At 34.9% G+C, this 20,287-nt stretch overlaps 1 protein-coding gene across 1 annotated transcript in view; it reads left to right on the top strand.

The window, feature by feature from the left end:
- The window catches only part of LOC145327173 (protein AAR2 homolog), a 38,533-nt gene that overhangs the window by 10,924 nt on the left and 7,322 nt on the right, over positions 1–20,287 (top strand). The window contains exons 2-7 of the mRNA XM_080170743.1: positions 2,878–2,986; positions 4,237–4,340; positions 5,518–5,586; positions 15,503–15,606; positions 17,328–17,403; positions 18,577–18,659. Of these exons, the coding sequence (XP_080026869.1) occupies positions 2,878–2,986; positions 4,237–4,340; positions 5,518–5,586; positions 15,503–15,606; positions 17,328–17,403; positions 18,577–18,659 (545 nt within the window). The remainder of the gene's footprint in view (positions 1–2,877; positions 2,987–4,236; positions 4,341–5,517; positions 5,587–15,502; positions 15,607–17,327; positions 17,404–18,576; positions 18,660–20,287) is intronic.

The raw sequence follows: 20,287 nt of genomic DNA, 5'->3' as shown, positions 1-20,287 counted from the left end.
ATGTACATCCTTAATAATGATACACAAAATTACAAATCTTCTCTAGATTACAATTAGTGGTTGAAAACTTTGAACACTCCTCCTAATAATATACCAATCAATAAAAATGTACTAATAAAATGACCCCAAAGTTGATAAACGTTATCATGAAACTTTTGGGACTACTGTAATAAACAGCCCATTGTCCCCTCCCTCCCTGCAAAAGATGTGTTCATTTATTAGTTGGTTGAATGATGAAAACACCAAATTATAATTATCTCATTCTAAAATGTAAAATCACCTGTTGTTAATGATTATGCTATAGTGAAACCATCTTTTATTTCCAAATCAGTGGTAGAAATTCCTCAAATTTTTACATTGTAGGTACTTGTTTAAAATAATGGTTTTCTATTACCTAAGCAGCAAAACCGTCAAGTACACAATTATTGTTCATTTTAGGATTTTTTTTATTATAACTATAGGCTTAAATGCACCAAATTTTCCCATTTTATTAAATAAAACAGCATTAGACTGAAGAGGGAGTTTGGTTCACCAAAATAGATTTATTTTAAATATACAGCAAAAAAAGGACTTTTTTTCACTGAGGTGAATTTATCATTATGAATAAAACTTATAAACAAGACAGAAATAAATCCTTCAGTATAAGTAAAACTTAGTTACTATGGCCTTAGTAGAAACTTAGGAAAATTCTATCAGATGGCTTAATAATTTTTTGAATTTTTTGAATTTTGTAATCAACAGATTGTGTAATTTTTTGTATCATCATTGGGGATGTACATTAATTTATCGGCCATTGTCTCATCCCTTTAGATCCTTGGATTTTGATATTTACTTCTATGTAATGAATGAATTACGCACTTAAAAGTTAAGAAGAAGGAAATCAATAATGTACAAATAAGGGAGGAGGTAAGTTGTGATAAAATTTCGTAAAGGTGTGAGTTTTAAGGCCTAAAAAAATTATTCACTAAATATGTATATTCATTATTTAATAGATCCATAGACAAAACAATTTTATATATTTATATTTAGTGAATATTATCGTTCTACTACAGTTTTTAAGCCTTAAAACTTACACTTCTACGGAACTTTAGCACAACTTACCTCCTCCTTCTTTTACATTATGGATTCCCTTTTAATTGCGTAATTCATTTATTACATAGAATTAAATATCTAAATTCAGGGATCTAAAGGGATAAGACAATGGCCGATAAATTAATGTACATCCCCAATGATCATACACAAAATTATCCCGTCTGTTGATTACAAAATTCAAAAAAGTCCCCGAAGTTATTAAGCCATCTGATAGAATTGTCCTTTCCTTTCTGGTAAGGGGGGGGGGGGTAATGCAACCATCTCGTAATCAGTGAGCAAATGGCACTTAGAATTCGAATTTCGATCTGAACTTTTGCATGAGTAATCCTTGGTAGGTCTATTTTCCCTAAATCGAACAAAAAGTTGAAAAAGTAACGGCTGGCGGCTCAGCCGTTTAGCCGTTTTTTGCCTATTTTCAGGGTAAATCCACCATCAATTACTTAGGAATCAACTTTTTAAAACATATTTTTGGTTTAATTTATGTTTAATGATAGCAATAACCATTTTTAAAACTTCTAGTACCAACAGCTACTGTGTAGAACCGTTTAATAGCGTTTTGGAGTAGAAAAGAGTATTATGTGGAGGTAGGTTTCGTGACTAATTTGCAATATATAGATATCCAAAAAATGGAAAAACCGCTGAGCCGCCAGCCGTTAACCGTTACTTTTCCAACTTTTTGTTCGATTTAGGGAAAATAGACCTACCAAGGATTACTCATGCAAAAGTTCAGATCAAAATTCGAATTCTAAGTGCCATTTGCTCACTGATTACGAGATGGTTGCATTAACCCCCCCCCCCCTTATTTTATCAAATAGAATTAAATACCTAAATCACTTTTATTAACTTATTATTATGCTTATAACAGATGTTTGGTTTTTAACTGCGCATTTCATTTTAAATTATGATCATGGATGTATTATAATTTGGATCTTACACCAGATTTTCATGTTCTCTAATAAAGTGAAACAAGCAGCGGGCTATAATAACGATTCCCCTCTTCCAACCTCTTTTTCCCCTCCGCTTTCCTCATAACTAACTGATCATGGGAATTCCATGTTAGCAATCTAAAAGGATTCAAATTTGAACATCCACGTATATTCTATATTCATTAAGATATTATCTTAATACCGTAATAATATCTTTGATTAAAACTAATAAATTATTATTCTAGTACATTTATTTTAAGGACCAAGGAAATCTTCAGCAAAAAAATTGGGGGGAGATTTTTTTGTTTTTTGGGGGGTTGGAGGTGCCCCCCCCCCCCCCCCCCCCAAGAAAATAACCTAAAACCACAACAGGACCAGTAGGTATATTCCCTGAAGAGTAGAATCCGATCGGTTCAGTGGTTACCGAGATCTTAAAGGATGGACAGACAGACGGACAGACATCAAGCTACTTTGTATTATAGATAACCCAGTTTTCTCATTTGTATTGGGGACCTCAAAAACAGTGGTCTCCCCAAGAAAAGTGTTTCTCGTGTCACCAGGGAGGGAGGGGACATTGGGCTGTTTTTTACACTATTCCCCAAAGTTTTATAATAACATTTTCTTCTTCATTGGCTCAACAACTTTAAGGATTTTTATTGAATTTTGATTGGTTGGTTCATAAGGTTGAGTGTCCCAACGTTTTAAACACTAATTGTAGTCAACTGAAGTGGTAATTTTGTTTATCATCATTAGGGATGTACATTAATTTATCGGCCATTGTCGTATTTAGATCCCTGATGCTATGGGATTCGCTCAGTATTAAGAATTAATCAGGTCTAACAGTTTTTTTTCTTTTCAGGCATTAAAACTGTTCAACGAGGGGGCAGTTCTGGTGCTGAAAGATGTCCCCCCCGCCACGGAGTTTGGTATTGATACACATTCCTGGAATGTGGGAGAAAAATTCTTAGGTTAGATAGATAGATAGACAAATAGATAGACAGATAGATAGATAGATAGATAGCCAGTCACACAGAAACGCTACGGAGTTTGGTATTGATACACATTCTTGGAATGTTGGAGAAAAATTCTTAGGTTAGATAGATAGATAGACAGACAGGCAGACAGATTGAAAGATGTCCCTCCCGCCACTGAGTTTGGTATTGACTTGACACACAACACATAAGTGGAATGTGGAAGAAAAATATGGGTAGGCTGGGGGGGGGGGGGGGGTGAGGTGGTATATTAAATCCTTCCTTTTAATTTTCGTTTTAAAAACAAAAAGCAAAAAAATTAGGAGTGATTTCTTTTGGAATGGTAATGATACCCTCCCCTAAAATGATAACTAAACTACTTAACTATTTTTCCTGTTTTTATTTTACCAGGCTTCCATGTACACAGAACTGCTTCGAAACCGATTAATATCCGCTGGAATAAATCCGGTTCTTAGTTATTCTGAAAATTCATGTATTGTATTAAAATGATACCTCCAGGACTACATCTTGTGTACTACAGTTCTATTAACACAAAGTTTGGAGAACCATATCGATATCGGTTCAGTGGTTAGCAAGATCCTTCGATAAACACAGAGACAGACAGACAAACATCCTGTCACTTTTATAAAAGGACAAATACGTTGTTATTGTCTTTATTTTACCAGGCTTCCATGATCACAGAACTGCTTCGAAACCGATTAATATCCGCTCGAATAAAACCGGCTCTTAGCCATACTGAAAAATCATGTATCGTTTAGGTGTGAAGATGATACCGCCAGGAATGTATAAAGAACCATATCGGTTCAGTGGTTAGCAAGATCCTTCGGACACACAAAGTCAGACAGACAAACATCCTGTTACTTCTATCTAGGTGTAAAGATGATACCGCCAGGACTGTTAAGGAGAACCATATAGGTTCAATGGTTTGCAAGATCCTTCGATAAACACAGTCTTCCGTGTACAGTATTGCTTCGAAACCGATCAATATCCGCTGGAATAAAACCGGTTCTTAGCCATACTGAAAAATCATGTATCGTCTAGGTGTGAAGATGATACCGCCAGGACTGCATAAAGAACCAAATCGGTTCAGTGGTTAGCAAGATCCTTCGGACACACAAAGTCAGACAGACAAACATCCTGTTACTAAATTAGGATTATCTAAACATTATAAAAGAAGGGGACTAGAACTTTAATTCATACTATGTAGTACCCAAAGTTTTTTATAGGTGTAAAGATGATACCACCGGGACTACATTTTGTGTACTACAGTGCTGTCAACACAAAGTTTAGAGATACTGCGCCGAGATCTGGTTTCTTTCATTGGTTCAAGGTAACTTTGTTTATCATCATTTGGGATTAACATCTTCTTTCATTGGTAATAACAATATTTAGGGAGAGAGGGGACATTGGGCTTTCTATTACAGTAGTCCTCAAAGTTTTATAATAACGGTTTCTTATTCGTTAGCTCAACAATTTTGGGGACTTTGATTGAATTTTTATTGGTTGCTTCATTTAATCGAACATTCCCCCTCTATTGTTTTATTGTAATGTTTAAAAAGGAGAATTGCATGGCTACAACAGATGGAACACCAATAAAACTATAAGGTTTTTTTTTTTAATGCAACCATCTCGTAATCAGTGAGCAAATGGCACTTAGAATTCGAATTTCGATCTGAAATTTTGCATGAATAATCCTTGGTAGGCCTATTTTCCCTAAATCGAACAAAAAGTTGGAAAAGTAACGGCTAACGGCTGGCGGCTGAGCCGTTTTGCCATTTTTTGGATATCTATATTGCAAATTAGTCACGAAACCTATCTCCACATAATACTCTTTTCCACTCCAAAGCGCTATTAAACGGTTCTAGACGGTAGCTGTTGGTACTAGAAGTTTTAAAAATGGTTATTGCTATCATTTAACATGAATTAAACCAAACCTATGTTTTAAAAAGTTGATTCCTACGTAATTGATGATGGATTTACCCTGAAAATAGGCAAAAAACGGCTAAACGGCTAAGCCGCCAGCCGTTACTTTTCCAACTTTTTGTTCGATTTAGGGAAAATAGACCTACCAAGGATTACTCATGCAAAAGTTCAGATCGAAATTCGAATTCTAAGTGCCATTTGCTCACTGATTACGAGATGGTTGCATTAACCCCCCCCCCCCCCTTTATAAACATAGATGTAAAAGCCAGACAAGTACCTGGATCAAATGTTGGGAACCTTTTTCGTCTGCCAGCAAATTACTTTCTGCTCTTTTGTAGCGACTTGGCTGTGTTGATAATCCCAACGCCATTGGCTGATATTCAAAAGCCCAATTGAAAGACTGCACGCACAGGTTCCTCGGGGTGGGGACATTGAGTTATTTAACCCATTCCCCCTCTATTGTTTTATTGTAATGTTTAGAAAGGAGAACTGCTTGCCTACAGATGGGATGCCAATAAAACTATAAACATAGATGTATATTGTATATTTATTATTATTTAATCCCTTCCCCCTCTATTGATTAGAAAGGAGAACTGCTTGCCTACAGATGGGATGCCAGTACAGAGACTTTAGTTGACGATGTGTCACAACAGGTTATTTATTTTTTTTGTTATCGCTAACTACTCTTATAATTAGTATGTTTGTACATCTGTTTTGTTAGCCCGGGCCTTCTTCCCCTTGGGGCTAATAAAACTGGTATGTTTGTATTGCCTACCTATAGATGGGACAATAGTACAGAGACTTTAGTTGACGATGTGTCACAACAGGTTATTTATTTTTTTTGGTATCGCAGCTACTCTATAATTAACTTTGTCTGTCAGTCCGTCCGCCAGTACAGATACTTTAGTTGACGATGTGTCACAACAGGTTATTTATTTTTTTGTTATCGCTAACTACTCTTATAATTAGTATGTTTGTACATCTGTTTTTTAGACAGGGCCTTATTCCCCTTGGGGCTAATAAAACTGGTATGTTAACTCAAGTATGAGGGGAGGAGATTGGGTAAAGGGGGTGGTAGGGGGTAAACGATATTTTAGCTTGCTACGTGTTTCATTTTATTAGAGAAAATGAAAATCTGGTGTTAGATCCATTACATAGCTCAACAATATCACCATTAGAGGGAGGGGACATTGGGCTTTTTATAAAACTAGTCCCCAAAGTTTTAAAATAACGTTTTCTTATTCGTTGGCTTAACAACTTTGAGGACTATTATTTAATTTTGATTGGTTGGTTCGTTAAGTTGAGTGTCCAAACGTTTGGAATCTACAGAAGGGGTAACTTTCAGGATTAAAGTTAGATGGGGTTGTCCATAAATTTATCGGTCATTGTCTTATCCCTTTAGATCCCTGGTTAATGTTAAAAGTAACATAAAACTTTAAAAATGAGGGCCTGGTCAGGGATCTTAAGGGATAAGACAATGGCAGATAAATTGTATATCCCCAATGATAATACACAAAATTAGTAGTTGAAACTTTTCAACACTTAACTTAATAAATATTTAAAAATTCACTTAAAGTCCCCAAAGTTGTTAAGCCAACCAATAAATTAATTTGTATTTGTAATTTAAAGACTATGGGGACTAGTGTAATAAACAGCCAAATTTGTCCTCCCTTCCTGGGGACCTGGGTCTAATTGAATTAGTTATTATCTAAATTAATTCTTCAAAGCTAAATTAAACCTCAAAGGGCATGTTAAATTAATTTTCGGAAAATTTTTTTCATAAATTGATTTTATTTTGGATTAGAACATTTTCATAAGTTTAATTTTATGCTTATACATATACAATACAAAGTATAAAAGTACAGGATCTGTGTGTGTGTGTGTGTGTTTTATAGCCAGATATGGTTCTCCTTCACAATTTAGCTTCTCTATTAAATATTAAATGTTATTATACTAAGCTGATATTCAATTTAAAATTGTTATTTAAAACATTTAAAACTGATTAAATCAACGAACTGTCCCTTCATCAATATATATTTTTTTCAAACCTAATTAATATTTATCTCTGTAAATTAAAATAATTACAGAATTAAATTCAGTTGATGTCGAGGACATTAGGCTGTTTATTACTCTAGTCCCCAAAGTTTTATAATAATTAGTGATGGCAATCCGTCGAATTTTTTGGCCTGATTCGGATTCCGGATTCTTAAAAGAATCCGTCAAAAAAGTGGCGGATTCCGGATTCTAGCAGTATTTTAAAAGGCTTTTTAAAAAAATTTATGAAGAATGAAAAGCTGTGAAATGAAAATAAATATGATCGTTGGCTGGACAATGAGAGCTCTGCGTTACCAGCTGATCTCTCAACTTCGTTTTTTATGTGCGAAGAGATTGGGGGTGGGGGGGGGGGGTGATCTTTGCCTTCAAAAAGAGGGAGTTAAAAGAACGCTAATTTTAGCTTACCAATTAAGAATCCGGAATCTGCTATTAAAAAACGGATTCCGGATCCGGAATTGGATGCCAAAATTGGCCCAAAAAATGGGCGGATTCCGGATCCGGATTGCCAACCCTAATAATAATGTTTTCTTATTAGTTGACTTGACTTTTATTTAATTTTGATTGGTTTTAGCCACTAAATTGTAATCTACAGAAAGAGTAGTTTTGTGTTTGAGATGTTCATCAATTTATCGGTCATTATCTTATACCTAGATTCCTGATTAAATGGATTTTAATGAATATTTGGATCTACTGCAGTTCACGATAAAATATTGCTTGTAAGCAATATTTCCAAAAATTTACCAATTTTAAAGGCTGCTAGCTGCCAAACGGCTGAACGTACAGATCATACCAGCACACCATCTTAAGAGGCATAAGAAGGCCTACAAATAATCTGGAGAAGCCAAGAAACAATTATGCACAGGGAAAGCTTCACTGAAGAAAAAACGCGTAAAATAGGTCTTTTTCGCGTATTTCTCTGCACTACGAGATAATTATGCATTATTGATTTATGGCTATTCCAGATTATTTGTAGGCTTTCTTATGCCGCTTAAAACAGTGTGCGGGCATGATCTTTACGTTCAGCCGTTTGGCAGCTAGCAGCCTTTGAAATTCATATATTTTTGGAAGTATTGCTTACCAGCAATATTTTACCGTTAAATGCAGTAGATCCGAATATTTTATTAGCGCAAATTATGATTTTTTTTTATAAAAAGGATAATTACCTATAATATTTACGAAATCATAATTTAAAAATCTAAAAATCATGGTTTTACATTGAATTCGTGATTTTCTTCAGTATTTAAATTCAATTTGTAAGAAAAAAATTACGTTTGTTCCATCTGTTATTGACATTAGATTAAACATTTAAAATCAAACTTATTTTCCAAACTTTCTCTTATTTAGATGGATTTATTATTGCTTGGATCTTACATGAGATTATCATGTACTCTATGATGAAGTGACTTACTTCTCACTTAATACAGACAAATGCACATCCTCTTTCTCTCTTCCTCACATTCTACCAAGATATACTTATCTGGAAATAAACACACATAAGTTAAAGGGAGAGGATAACAAATACATTTTACATTATATCTGAAATCACAATTATTATACAAATAAACATCAAGTTAGTAAACTATAATAATACTAATACTATAGTATATATTATAGTTTATCATTCATTATTATTTATCTTTTTTTTCTTCTTTTTTTTCGATTTTTTTTTTATAAAAAAATATATCCTAAAAAAATAATTTGAGCATAGAAAATATATATAAAATATAGAGATCTGCATCTGACAAATTTGTTATGAAATATCACAAGATAAATGAAATAATTTGACTTAATTATTAACAGTAAAGTAGAGAGACATGTTCTTCAGCATCTCTTCAACCCCACCACGTGTATTGTAGCCAACAATGTTCATAGACATGAGTCTCTTGCACAGCTCCAGCTCTCTGGTGATTCTGCGGTGAGAAATAACCAACCTGGCATTATGGTTGCCATGTGGAACTGAATTGACTCTGCGGTGAGAAAGAACAGCCCTAGCATCATGGTTACCACATGAAACTGAGCTAAACCTGCGGCCTACACCTACAGATCTTCTAGACTGTGTGTTTACAGATCTAAAAGAAGATGGAGTTTGTGGCTTAATCCTAGAGTTTAGGTCGTATTTGACCAAACTAGCATCCATGGAATCACGGATATACATCCAAATACAACGGAAATAAGCCTTAGAACCTTTCAGATTTAGTGTCACACCATCTTCCTCCCAGTTAGAGGGAACATGGTAGAGTAGATTGTTTTTGTTAAATCTCATAACCCATCTAAATGGGAACAAAGGATTCTTACCCTCATTTACATTTTGTTGATTAACAAATTCCTGTATTTTAGACACCTCTTCCCACTGAGTACTTTCAGATGGGGTTAAAAGAGGGGGAGCAAAGGCAAACCGGATATTCCAGTTGCACAATAGGTATTCATGAAGAACACAGAATGTTCTGACATTCTACTAATCCAAGATGTTTATACAAACTAAAAATATCCAAAACAACTTTGATGTCATCATACTTGCAGTTTTTGATGAACATCTCTAGTTCATTGACAAGCTGATTCACTTCAGTGTCAGATTCAAACATTAAACAGGCTAGAGTATTGTCAATGCCTGGAATAGACTTCAAAGTTTCTGAGAAATCAGAAAATGAGTCCTCACAACCAACATACAAAATCTTACAGGTATCCACAGAACTTCCAGGTAACCTGTAGTGGAAATACTTGCTTTTAGGCATTCTGGAGCGAATTACCATGACACTCATTGTTATATTAAACAATTTCTGAAAAAAATATATATTATTTTCCAAAATATTCAAAATAATCAAATATTAATATCAACTATTTTTATAATTGTTGGCTGCTTCCAAAACAATTTAATAGTAAAAAAAAACTTCAACTATACTAAAATCAAGTCAAAAGAATAAAATCATACCTACTGAACTTAATCTTTAAAGCACAGTGGAACAAATTATTTTCTGCTACTTTTGCTTAACATAAAACAAGCAGAAAAAAATACATGGTTTTTGCATAAACCAAAAAAAAATAAGAAATAAAATGAATAGATACTTATTCTAAAGTCACACTTTAATCTGAAAAAAAATAAGATATAAAATGAATACTTACACTTTAATCTGAAAAAAACATGGTTTTTGCATAAACCATACAAATAAGAAATAAAATGAATACTTATTCTAAAGTCACATTTTAATCTGAAAACTAGTTTCTGTAAAAAACAGTAAAAAAACTAAAAATCCAATTCTAGGATATACTTTTACTTATTGTAAAAGTGTCTTTTGATAAAAACACGAATAAAAAAATAGGTTATTTATTCTAAAATAACTAGGGATCATGTTAAAGAAAAAAATATAACTCTTGTTTATATTTAAACAAAGAGTTATTAGTGCTTACCATTTTGAACAATATGCAAGAGATTAAGACCAGATGCCCCTCTTTTAGTAAGACAATCAGCCAATTGATCTGCACCTTTAACCCACTTGATTTGATTGATAACTCTTTCTTTAAGCATGCATTTTAGCATACCAATCTCAATTCTCAATCTCTTATCATCAATCAAAGAAGTAGACATGATAGCATCAACACAAGAGCGATTATCAGTAATAGCTTTAATCTTGATACTATCTGCTGCTTTCCCAGTCAGCTCAGCTATCAGTCTCCTAAGGTAAATAGCATTTTCTAACCCATCTACCAAGCTGAGTGCTTCAGCTGCAATTGTACTCCTAACAATTCTACGGACTTTGTTAGCCTGCCACTCAATCAATGACATATTGTCATCCTTATCTTTAAGGAATATCAATTGACCACCTACAGAGCCTAGACCATCATTGATATTTCCAAATGATGCATCAGTATAGACCAGAATCTCTAAACTTGCTACATCAAGTTTAGGAAAGAAAATCTTACACTCACTTTCTTTCAGATGTTGAATGACTTTTCTAGCTCTTACTAGATCATCAACAGTGCCTTTCTTAAATTTTGTGCTCAAATCTATCAACTCAAATGAAATATCTGGTCTAGTGGCTCTAACAACCCAATTAATTCCACCAACCATTTTTCTCAGATCAGAAAGTTCTCCTTCTGATAGAGGAGAATTCTTTTGACGAGCCCTACTTGGCTCCAAAGGTTGGACTTTCAGATTTTTCTCTACATAAGTATTTTGATCTAACATAATTCCATAGTTAGATTGGTTTATCTTAAAACCAGTATACATAAAACTACCTTTCTCATTCTTGCCAACCTGGAAAGCATTCATTAATGGAATAATGACTTTTTCATTAAATTCCATAGTACCTGCATGAATAAAATCATCAACATGTACACCTACAATTCCAATTACCTCACCATTTTGGTTGACCATGAAGAAAACTGCAGGATCAAGTTCAGTTGCCCTAAATCCTGCTTTAAAGAGTTCATCAATAACTCTTTCATACCATTGTCGAGAAGCATCTTTTAAGCCATACAAGCATTTTAAGAGCTTCCAAATCTTGTCTTTTTCAAGATTTGCCTCCTTAGGGGGTTTGACAAAAACTTCGCGTTGAATTTGTTCCCCTTGGAGAAACGCTGACTTAATGTCAGTTGTCTCTACCTGCCAGCTTTTGCTAGCAGCTAAAGACAATATCAATCTAAGAGAGCTTTTGGTCATAGTTGGGGAATCTGAAACAATTTCATTTGTTTCTTCATAGCCCCTTGCTACTAATCTAGCTTTAATTCCATCATCTTTTTCACAAACCACCCAGGTTGTAGTGATTCTAGGTTGACCAACATCCGCTACAACTTCATATGTCTTGAAGTCTTTCAGCTTTTGAAGTTCTGCTTCCTTTGCTGCTAAACATTCTGGTTGCTTTTGCAAACTTTTAGGAACCATAACCGCATGAACTTCCTCAGGTGTATCTTGAATCTTTTCAAATTCAACTGCTTCACTGTCGAACCAAGCTTGAGTATTATCTTCATACTTTATATTCCAAATGTTAGAATATTTTCCAGAAGCTTTGCCACCTCTGCTGATAACGGTTGCTTCATTCCAGGTACCATCTTCTTGACGGATTCTAACTTTATCATTGACACGGATAAGGTTAATTTTGGCCTGTTTAGTATTCTTAACAGGAGTCAACTCTTTGTCAGCTTTCCTTTTGTTTGAATAAATTTCTTCATTTAAGGTACCTTCTTGTACACTTAAATCCTCTTTTTGTGAAGTATTAGCTTCAACAAATTCACTCTCATTATCAGGCAACATCTGAGAACCTACAGTCTCAATGTTATCTTCAGCAAATTCTATCATAGAAGAATTATTAGTATTATCCTCAACTGCATTCTCCTTTACACTACTTGGCAAGGAATCAACTACATTCTTGCAGTTATCTTCACCTCTTACTTTAGCGGCTAGCTCCTCCTTAGCCTTAACAATCCTGTTTGCTGAACATCTTACAACATTGGCTCCATGCCTAAGATGAATAATCTTACCATCTTGAAACATAACTTTGGCAGGGCCTCTCCATCTGTTTATACCTTCACGAAGATAATACACAATATCTCCATGTTCAAGCTGCATCTCTGCACGCCTTATTTTAGACTTAAGAGCTCTTTTGATTCTCTCGCTAAATTCTGACTCAATGAAACCTTTGCGACTTGCTTTTAAAGCCGCAATATGAGCACCTAACCTATCACTTACTGTGCTTTCTTCTCATGAAGGGGGGCCATCAGTCATAATATTTGGCAAATTTGGATTCCTTCCAAACACCAATTGATTAGGACTGTATCCATGTACATTTTGCAGGCAATTCTTAGCCATGCAAGCCCACGCCAATTTTGCATGAATGGGTATATTTGGAAAATCTTCATATATTCTATCTACTATATTGTCAACAGTATAGTGATTCTTTTCACACATACCATTTTGGTAAGCAGCTTCAGCCCCTGTAGTAAGATCTACAATATTCAACCAGGACTTGAGCTCTTGCATCTCAGCATTTACAAATTCTCCCCCATTATCATTCAAAATTGCCTTAGGGACACCATATACAGCAATCCACTTTACTAGAATTGCAGTAATAACATGTTCTGGATTTTTATTAGGTATAAACGCTGCTTGAGTTAATCTTGTATACATATCAATCATATACAAAATGTGTCCTGATTTCCATTTCTTAAGATCAATAGCCACTTTTTCATTAAAGTCGGTTGCCATTGGCATTGCTACTGCAGGCCTATCAGGACTTCTTTTTCTAAGAATACAGGCTTCACAGCCGTCAATAATCTTGTCAAGCATAGAACCCATTCTTGGTTGCCATGCATTAGCCCCTTTCAAGAGATCAACAAAACATTTCTTTGGTCTGTGACCAAATTGCTTGTGAAGTTTTAATAATGCCTTTTGGCATTCATTATCTTCACATGATTTGAAATCTACTGCCAATACTTCTTCAACCTGACACACCTCACCACTTTTCTCTAGTAGTGGCAAAATGTAATGTCCTGCTGAAGAAGTAAACAAATCTTCTGATTTGTTATTATTCTTTGAGAAGTAGACTTTATCTTCATTAAGATTTAGAATCATACCTCTCTTCTTCATGTCTTTCTTAGACAAAAGCAGAGGAATATCTGAACTGATTACATCAACTTCCAGTTGATCAAGCTTTCCAGCTATCATGGCAGGAATCCTATATCTACCTACAGATTTTAGTAAACCTAGATTACCAAACTGGAATGTTTTATTTCCTTTCATTGGTCCTACAACCATATCTTTCATGTTACCTGGTAACGATGCTATGTATATTTGCATCCACTCTTCACCTGCTACTGAGGAAGAGCAGCAAGTGTCAAGAGCAGCACAATTTATTGCTTCTGCAGTAAAATGCGCCATGGTCTTGGGATCACTTGCTTTTAAAGCAATGTCACTGAAAAACACATGTTCATTCTCATTGCTTTGAGAATTATCAGTGTTTTCAGTATAATTCACACTCTCATTCTTGTGAGGACAATCTCTAACAAAATGATGAGTGGACTCACATATTCTACATCTGAGTTGATTACCATCTCGACCGATTCCATTTTTCTTACCTACCGGTTTCCCACCGGATTGGAATGGTCTATTACCATTGTTATTGGGTCTGTTACCCTGATAACCATTACCTCTCCCTTGGCCTCTTCCTCTATTATTACCTTGGCCTCTTCTGAAGCCTCCTCTATAGCCATTCGCTGCTAATACATCCTCAACTGGCTCAGATTTTATTGTAAAACTATCTTTAGATTTACCTTCAGGTGTTTCTGAAGCTGAAGAAATAGTATTACCTAATACCTGCCTCATTTGCTTCTTAGCTTTATCATATACTAGTAAAACTTCATCAAAGTCTAGCTTAGACATTATCATACTAACCTCCCATCTTTCCAGATTGGCATTTAAAATTAGCATAAATGTAATAATGTCTCCATCAATCTTTTGTCCGACTCCTTTCAGACGATTGACATGGGAATCAAAATTCCTAAGAAAATCATCAATGTTTTGATTATCTTTTCTTTTGCAATTTACAAAATCCTTAAACCTTTGAAACTTATCCACTGTTTTATCCTTACTTAGAATCTTATATAAATAATCTGTGATATGTACTGGACCCTCTGGAGATTCTAACTGCTCAACAGTTAAATTTTCCAGAATTTCTGACTTTATGTCTGTACCAAAATGACATTCATCATCAGGTAATGCTAATGCTATAGTAATACCTAATTTTTCCTTTTTGATATCAGTAATTTTACACCAAAGTTCAATTTCCTTTTTCCAAGTTTCATATGACCTTGCTTTACTCAGCACAGGTACATTTATGCTCACTCCTGGAGCCATTTCTGTTTTAGTCTAACTAACCTATGAGAGAAAGAGATGGTCCGTAGATCGAAACGTAGCTGCTGCTACTATTGATAAAGTGACTTACTTCTCACTTAATACAGACAAATGCACATCCTCTTTCTCTCTTCCTCACATTCTACCAAGATATACTTATCTGGAAATAAACACACATAAGTTAAAGGGAGAGGATAACAAATACATTTTACATTATATCTGAAATCACAATTATTATACAAATAAACATCAAGTTAGTAAACTATAATAATACTAATACTATAGTATATATTATAGTTTATCACTCTATAAAAGTGAATTTTTCAGCTGGCTGAAATCTCCCCATCATCCACCCAACCCAATCCCCTTCCCTCTTACTGAATGAATGACCTGACCAATTAATGATTTATATGTTAGTAACCAAAATTGATGATAATTCCCCACGTCAAAATATCCTTGTATATTCCACATCCATTCATATTCATTCATTATATTCTAGGATAAAAATACTATGAAATCTGATTTATAGAATATTGACCACACTCTTGGTGCTTATCCCTAGTAGGATGCGGGGGGGGGGGTAGTTATTTTAGCCAGCTATAAGTTTCACTTTATAAGGGTACATGATAATATGGTGCAACATCCAAGAAATATTAAATCCATTATTTTAGGATAAAGATAATTTGAAATCAGATTTACAGAATATTGACCACAGACTTGGAGCTTATCCTTACCAATCCTATAACAAATGGCTGATGCTCACCTCCAGGATCAAGTAAGTATAAAAGTTATTTATCGCACTTATAGACAGCTTTCCGCGGTTATTGATTAAAACCAACTTTGATAGCTTCAAGAGGTCGTAGCCCGGGGTAACAAAACTGGTATTAATTTAATGATTTTTACTTTAATATTCGTGGAAAATTGTCTCTAATACAATGCTATATATGATTTTTCAGTATGGCTGAGAACCAGTTTTAATCTAGCCGCCTAGCGGATATTAATCGGTTTCGAAGCCATACTGGAATAACTGGCCCATTGTTGTTTATATTGTTTCCATTTACTGTTTTATTTTTTTAAAAACCATTCTTAAACTACATATAAAAGTAACAGGATGTCTATTTGACGTGTTGGTGTGCTTCTTTCTTTCTTTCTTTCTTTTCTTCTTTAGCCCAGATCCTTCTAAACTCGATCATCAACATCTTTTGGCAAATCCAGGAATCTGGCACCCTTTACTGGGTTTTTCCATAGACCCTTCGTGTTAGGTATGGCAATCCATCAAATTTTTGGATCTAATTCGGATTCTTACAAGAATTCGTCCAAAAATATGACGAATTCCGGATTTTGATTCCGGATTCTAGCAATATTTTAAAAGGCTTTTTTAAAAAAGTGCAACATATGTCCTTAAGATTAATGTTCTTGGTGTTCTCTATAATTCACTTCCGAGAATCGAACCAGATTTTAAAAGATTTTATATTTAATGATGATAATCTTTGCCTTCAAAAAGGGGGAGTTGAAAGAAAAAACTCGAAGACGCTAATTTTAGCCTACATATTAAGAATCCGAATCCGCTATTAAAAAACGGATTCCTGATTTGGATTCAAAAATTGGGCGGATTCCGGATTCGGATTGCCAACCCTACTTCGTGTTGAGGTTAGTGGGTTTTTGTCGACAGTTGAAGAGATGTTGGGTTGACGTGTTGGTGTGTAGCGAAGGATCTCGCTAATTTCTAAACCGATATGGTTCTCCTTTACAGTAAAGCTTTCTCAAGTCCAGGAAAGGTTTGAATTAGAAAAATAAGGACAACAGTTATCAAGATCTTTTGGTACAGGAACATACACACACACACAGTGAAATATCATGGAGGTAGGGGACATTGTGCTGTTTATAACACTAGTCCCAAAAGTTTTATAATAAGGGGGGAGGGGAAGTTGATGAATTTTACCAAGTTTTAAGATTTTTTGGATAGGCCTCCAGGTGGTCTCTGTACAGGTAAAAATGAAAAAAAAATTGTGAAGAGTTAGAAGTCAGCTTATGAAACAAAATATGCATGTTTTTTCTTAAAATATGTGAATAACATTCAAAAAGATGCATATTTTGTTTTAAAAGTTGACCTCTAACTCTTGAAAAAAAATGTTTTTTTCATTTTTACCTAGAGGCCTGGAGCTCAGGAACCTGGAGGCCTATCTAAAAAATCTTAAAACTTGGGAAAATTCATCATATAAGAATGATTTTATTCCTAATAACCTATCCTTTCAGTCCAAAGATAAAGCCTATATACCAGGTTTACGCTTTGGGGGCTTTTAATGAATTTGGATTGATTGGTTCACTAAGTTCAAACTTTTCAAGTACTATTTGTAATCAACAGATGTGGTAATTTTGTATATCTTCATTGTTGATGTACATCACTTGGCCAGTGTCTTATCCCTTTAGATCCCTGCTGACATTCTACCTGTTGTATAATAGAATTTATGAATCATATGAATTTTATTTTTTAAGGAAAGAAAAGTTAGAGAAATTGGAACCGGAAGAGAAATTTATCAGCTCTGTTACAGAAATGGTTAACAGTCCAGAAGTAAGTTAATCTATTTAGCCCAAAACTAGCAAAATCTGCTAAATTCTTGAGACATACATTTTAAGCAAGTCCCCAAAATTATAAACCACTAGAATATTGAATATTTGATCCATTTTCCCATCTTTATATGCCTTACTAGCGGCTACGCCCCTAGAGGCCTCTAATGGCATTTAGATGTCTTTTTCTTTAAATATTTTAAATATCTAATTTGAGAAATAATTTGTGTATGTTATCAGCTGTTAAATTCATGCTTCTACGCAGCGCGACTACGCTAGCGACACTGCGGCGGAAATATTTATTTTTTTTCTCGTTTTATTGTGATTTCTTTTGGAGGGTGGCGGTACCCTCCCCCAAAATAGTTAAAAAACCTTTCCGGGACATATGAGAATCTACCCTGTTAAGGAGAACCCAATCGGTTCAGCGGTTAGCGAGATCCTTCGGTACAGACACACAGACAAACATCCTGTTACTTTAGTATAAGGATTGTATCCATTATAATTGGTCCCCAAAGTTGGCCAAAACCTTCAAAATCCTTCACAAACAATTTAAGCGAGTTCCCAAGGTTTAAGACCACTAAAAGATGGAATAATTAATCCATTGTCCCATCTAATATCCTGATTATGACCATTATTTAAGGGTACAGCAGACGTTACGTCAATCATAATTGGTCCCCAAAGTCTATCAAAACCTGCTAAATCCTTCACAAACACTTTAAGCAAGTGCCCAAGATTTAAAAGATGCAATATTCGTTCCATTGTTCCATCCCTAGATCCCTGATTGTGACCAGTATTTCAGGGCACAGCAGACGTGACGTCTATCATAATGGGTCAAAACATGCTTCACAATACTTCACAAACACTTTAATTCAGGACACCGCCGACGAAGACAATCTACCTGACCTAACCCCGCATCCTGGGACAAATATCAACCAATGTTTTTTATGTGACGTCAATCATAATTGGTCCCCAAAGCTAACCAAAACCTGCTAAATCCTTCACAAACACTTTAAGCAAGTGCCCAAGATTTTAAAGGTGGAATATTCGTTCCATTGTTCCATCCCTAGCTCCCTGATTGTGACCAGTATTTCAGGGCACAGCAGACGTGACGTCAATCATAATTGGTCCCCAAAGTCTATCAAAACCTGCTAAATACTTCACAAACACTTTATTTAAGGGTACCGCCGACGAAGATAACCTACCTGACCTTACCCCGCGCCCTGGCACAAATATCAACTATACACAGATTTCTAAATCCAGGTAAAGAGTATTATGATTAGGGATGGCAATCCGTCAAATTTTTGGACCGGATTCGGATTCTTACAACCGTCAAAAAAATGGCGAATTTCGGATTATTATTTTTGCCGGATTCCGGATTCTAGCAATATTTTAAAAGGCTTTTTTAAAAATTAAAAAATTTAAGTGATGTATATAATGATACATATGTCCTAAAAATTAATGTTCTTGGTGTTCTCTATAATTCACTTCCGATAATCGAACCAGATTTTATATATAATGATGATAATCTTTGCCTTCAAAAAGGGGGAGTTGAAAAAAAAAACTCAAGACGCTAAATTTAGCCTACCAAGTAAGAATCCGAATCCGCTATTAAAAACGGATTCCGGATTCGGATTCCAAAATTGACCAAAAATTGGGCGGTTTCCGGATCCCGGATTCGGATACGGATTGCCAACCCTAATTATGATTTTCCAGTATTGGTTCGAAACCGATAAATATCTGCAGGATTAAAACCTGTGCCATGAATACCTACTAAAATATAAATCTGGTCTTAGATCCAAGATATAATACCTAATGATAATGAATCTTGCAGGGTTTCGGATCCGGATCTGGATCCGGATCCGCAAGGATCCGCATATTTTTGAGTCCAAGGATCCGGATCCGGATCCGCAAAAAAATGCGGATCCGGATCCTTAGACTCCAAAAAATGCGGAAAAAATGGAAAAATCTACCTAAATTTATATAAAATCTCAGACATTCTCTTGATGAGAGCCAATCTTTAAGGTTTAGGTTCAGACTTGAAAATAAAAGTATTTTTGACTTCGAATTAAAGAATAATTTTTTTTTTAAAATTTGGTGATTTTATTTTTATTGTCAAAGATCCGGATCCGGATCCAGTAGGATCCGGATCCGCATCCGGATCCGGATCCGCACTGACCAAATTTTGAGGATCCGGATCCGGATCCGCATAAAATCAATGCGGATCCGAAACCCTGGAATCTTGAGAAATTTAAGAAATTTTTAAGAAGAAAAAGTTTATCCAATGCAGCTCGATTATAACATCTAACAACAGTAATGTAATTTCAACATATTTTTAAACATTTTTATGTTTACATGCGTATTTCAACTGTATTTAAGCCCAATAAATAAAGATACACTTTTTTACGGCGAGGATGCTGTCCTTGTCGCGTTTAACGTCAGATCCAACAACCAAGGATAACTAGGAGGAGCCAAATCTCTCCTTTTTCTGTCCAAACACCAGGGGTATTAGGTTAAGTAACACCCAAAAGGCAACCAACTCTTTGATTGCACGACCTTTGTCTTAAAGTGCTAACTGTGCATGGTAATGAGTTGCGCCTGTTTTTTTTGCCAAGGCAATCTCAATACTCTGTCTATTAATATGGCGCATCTGGTATTGCAGCAGTATGTACTATTTTTTAATGCCTTTAGTTATTACCCGGTTTAGCTGAGATTCGAACCCAATGACGTGCGGATGCTCAACTTATTAAACCACGAGCGCAGTTTTTTTGCTATTATTTGTAACTTTGACAATCTTAATAAAAAATGTTTAACTTCAGAAGTTCAGTACATAGAATTGTTAGTTTTACGTCATTTGTTAATGATTCCCTACATTTGTATTTAAATATCCC

This window comes from Acartia tonsa, chromosome 8, assembly GCF_053477335.1.
Source record: "Acartia tonsa isolate MP-2025a chromosome 8, ASM5347733v1, whole genome shotgun sequence".
In the NCBI taxonomy this organism is placed as follows: Eukaryota; Metazoa; Arthropoda; class Copepoda; order Calanoida; family Acartiidae; genus Acartia; species Acartia tonsa.
This window is presented reverse-complemented; position numbering and strand designations above follow the sequence as displayed.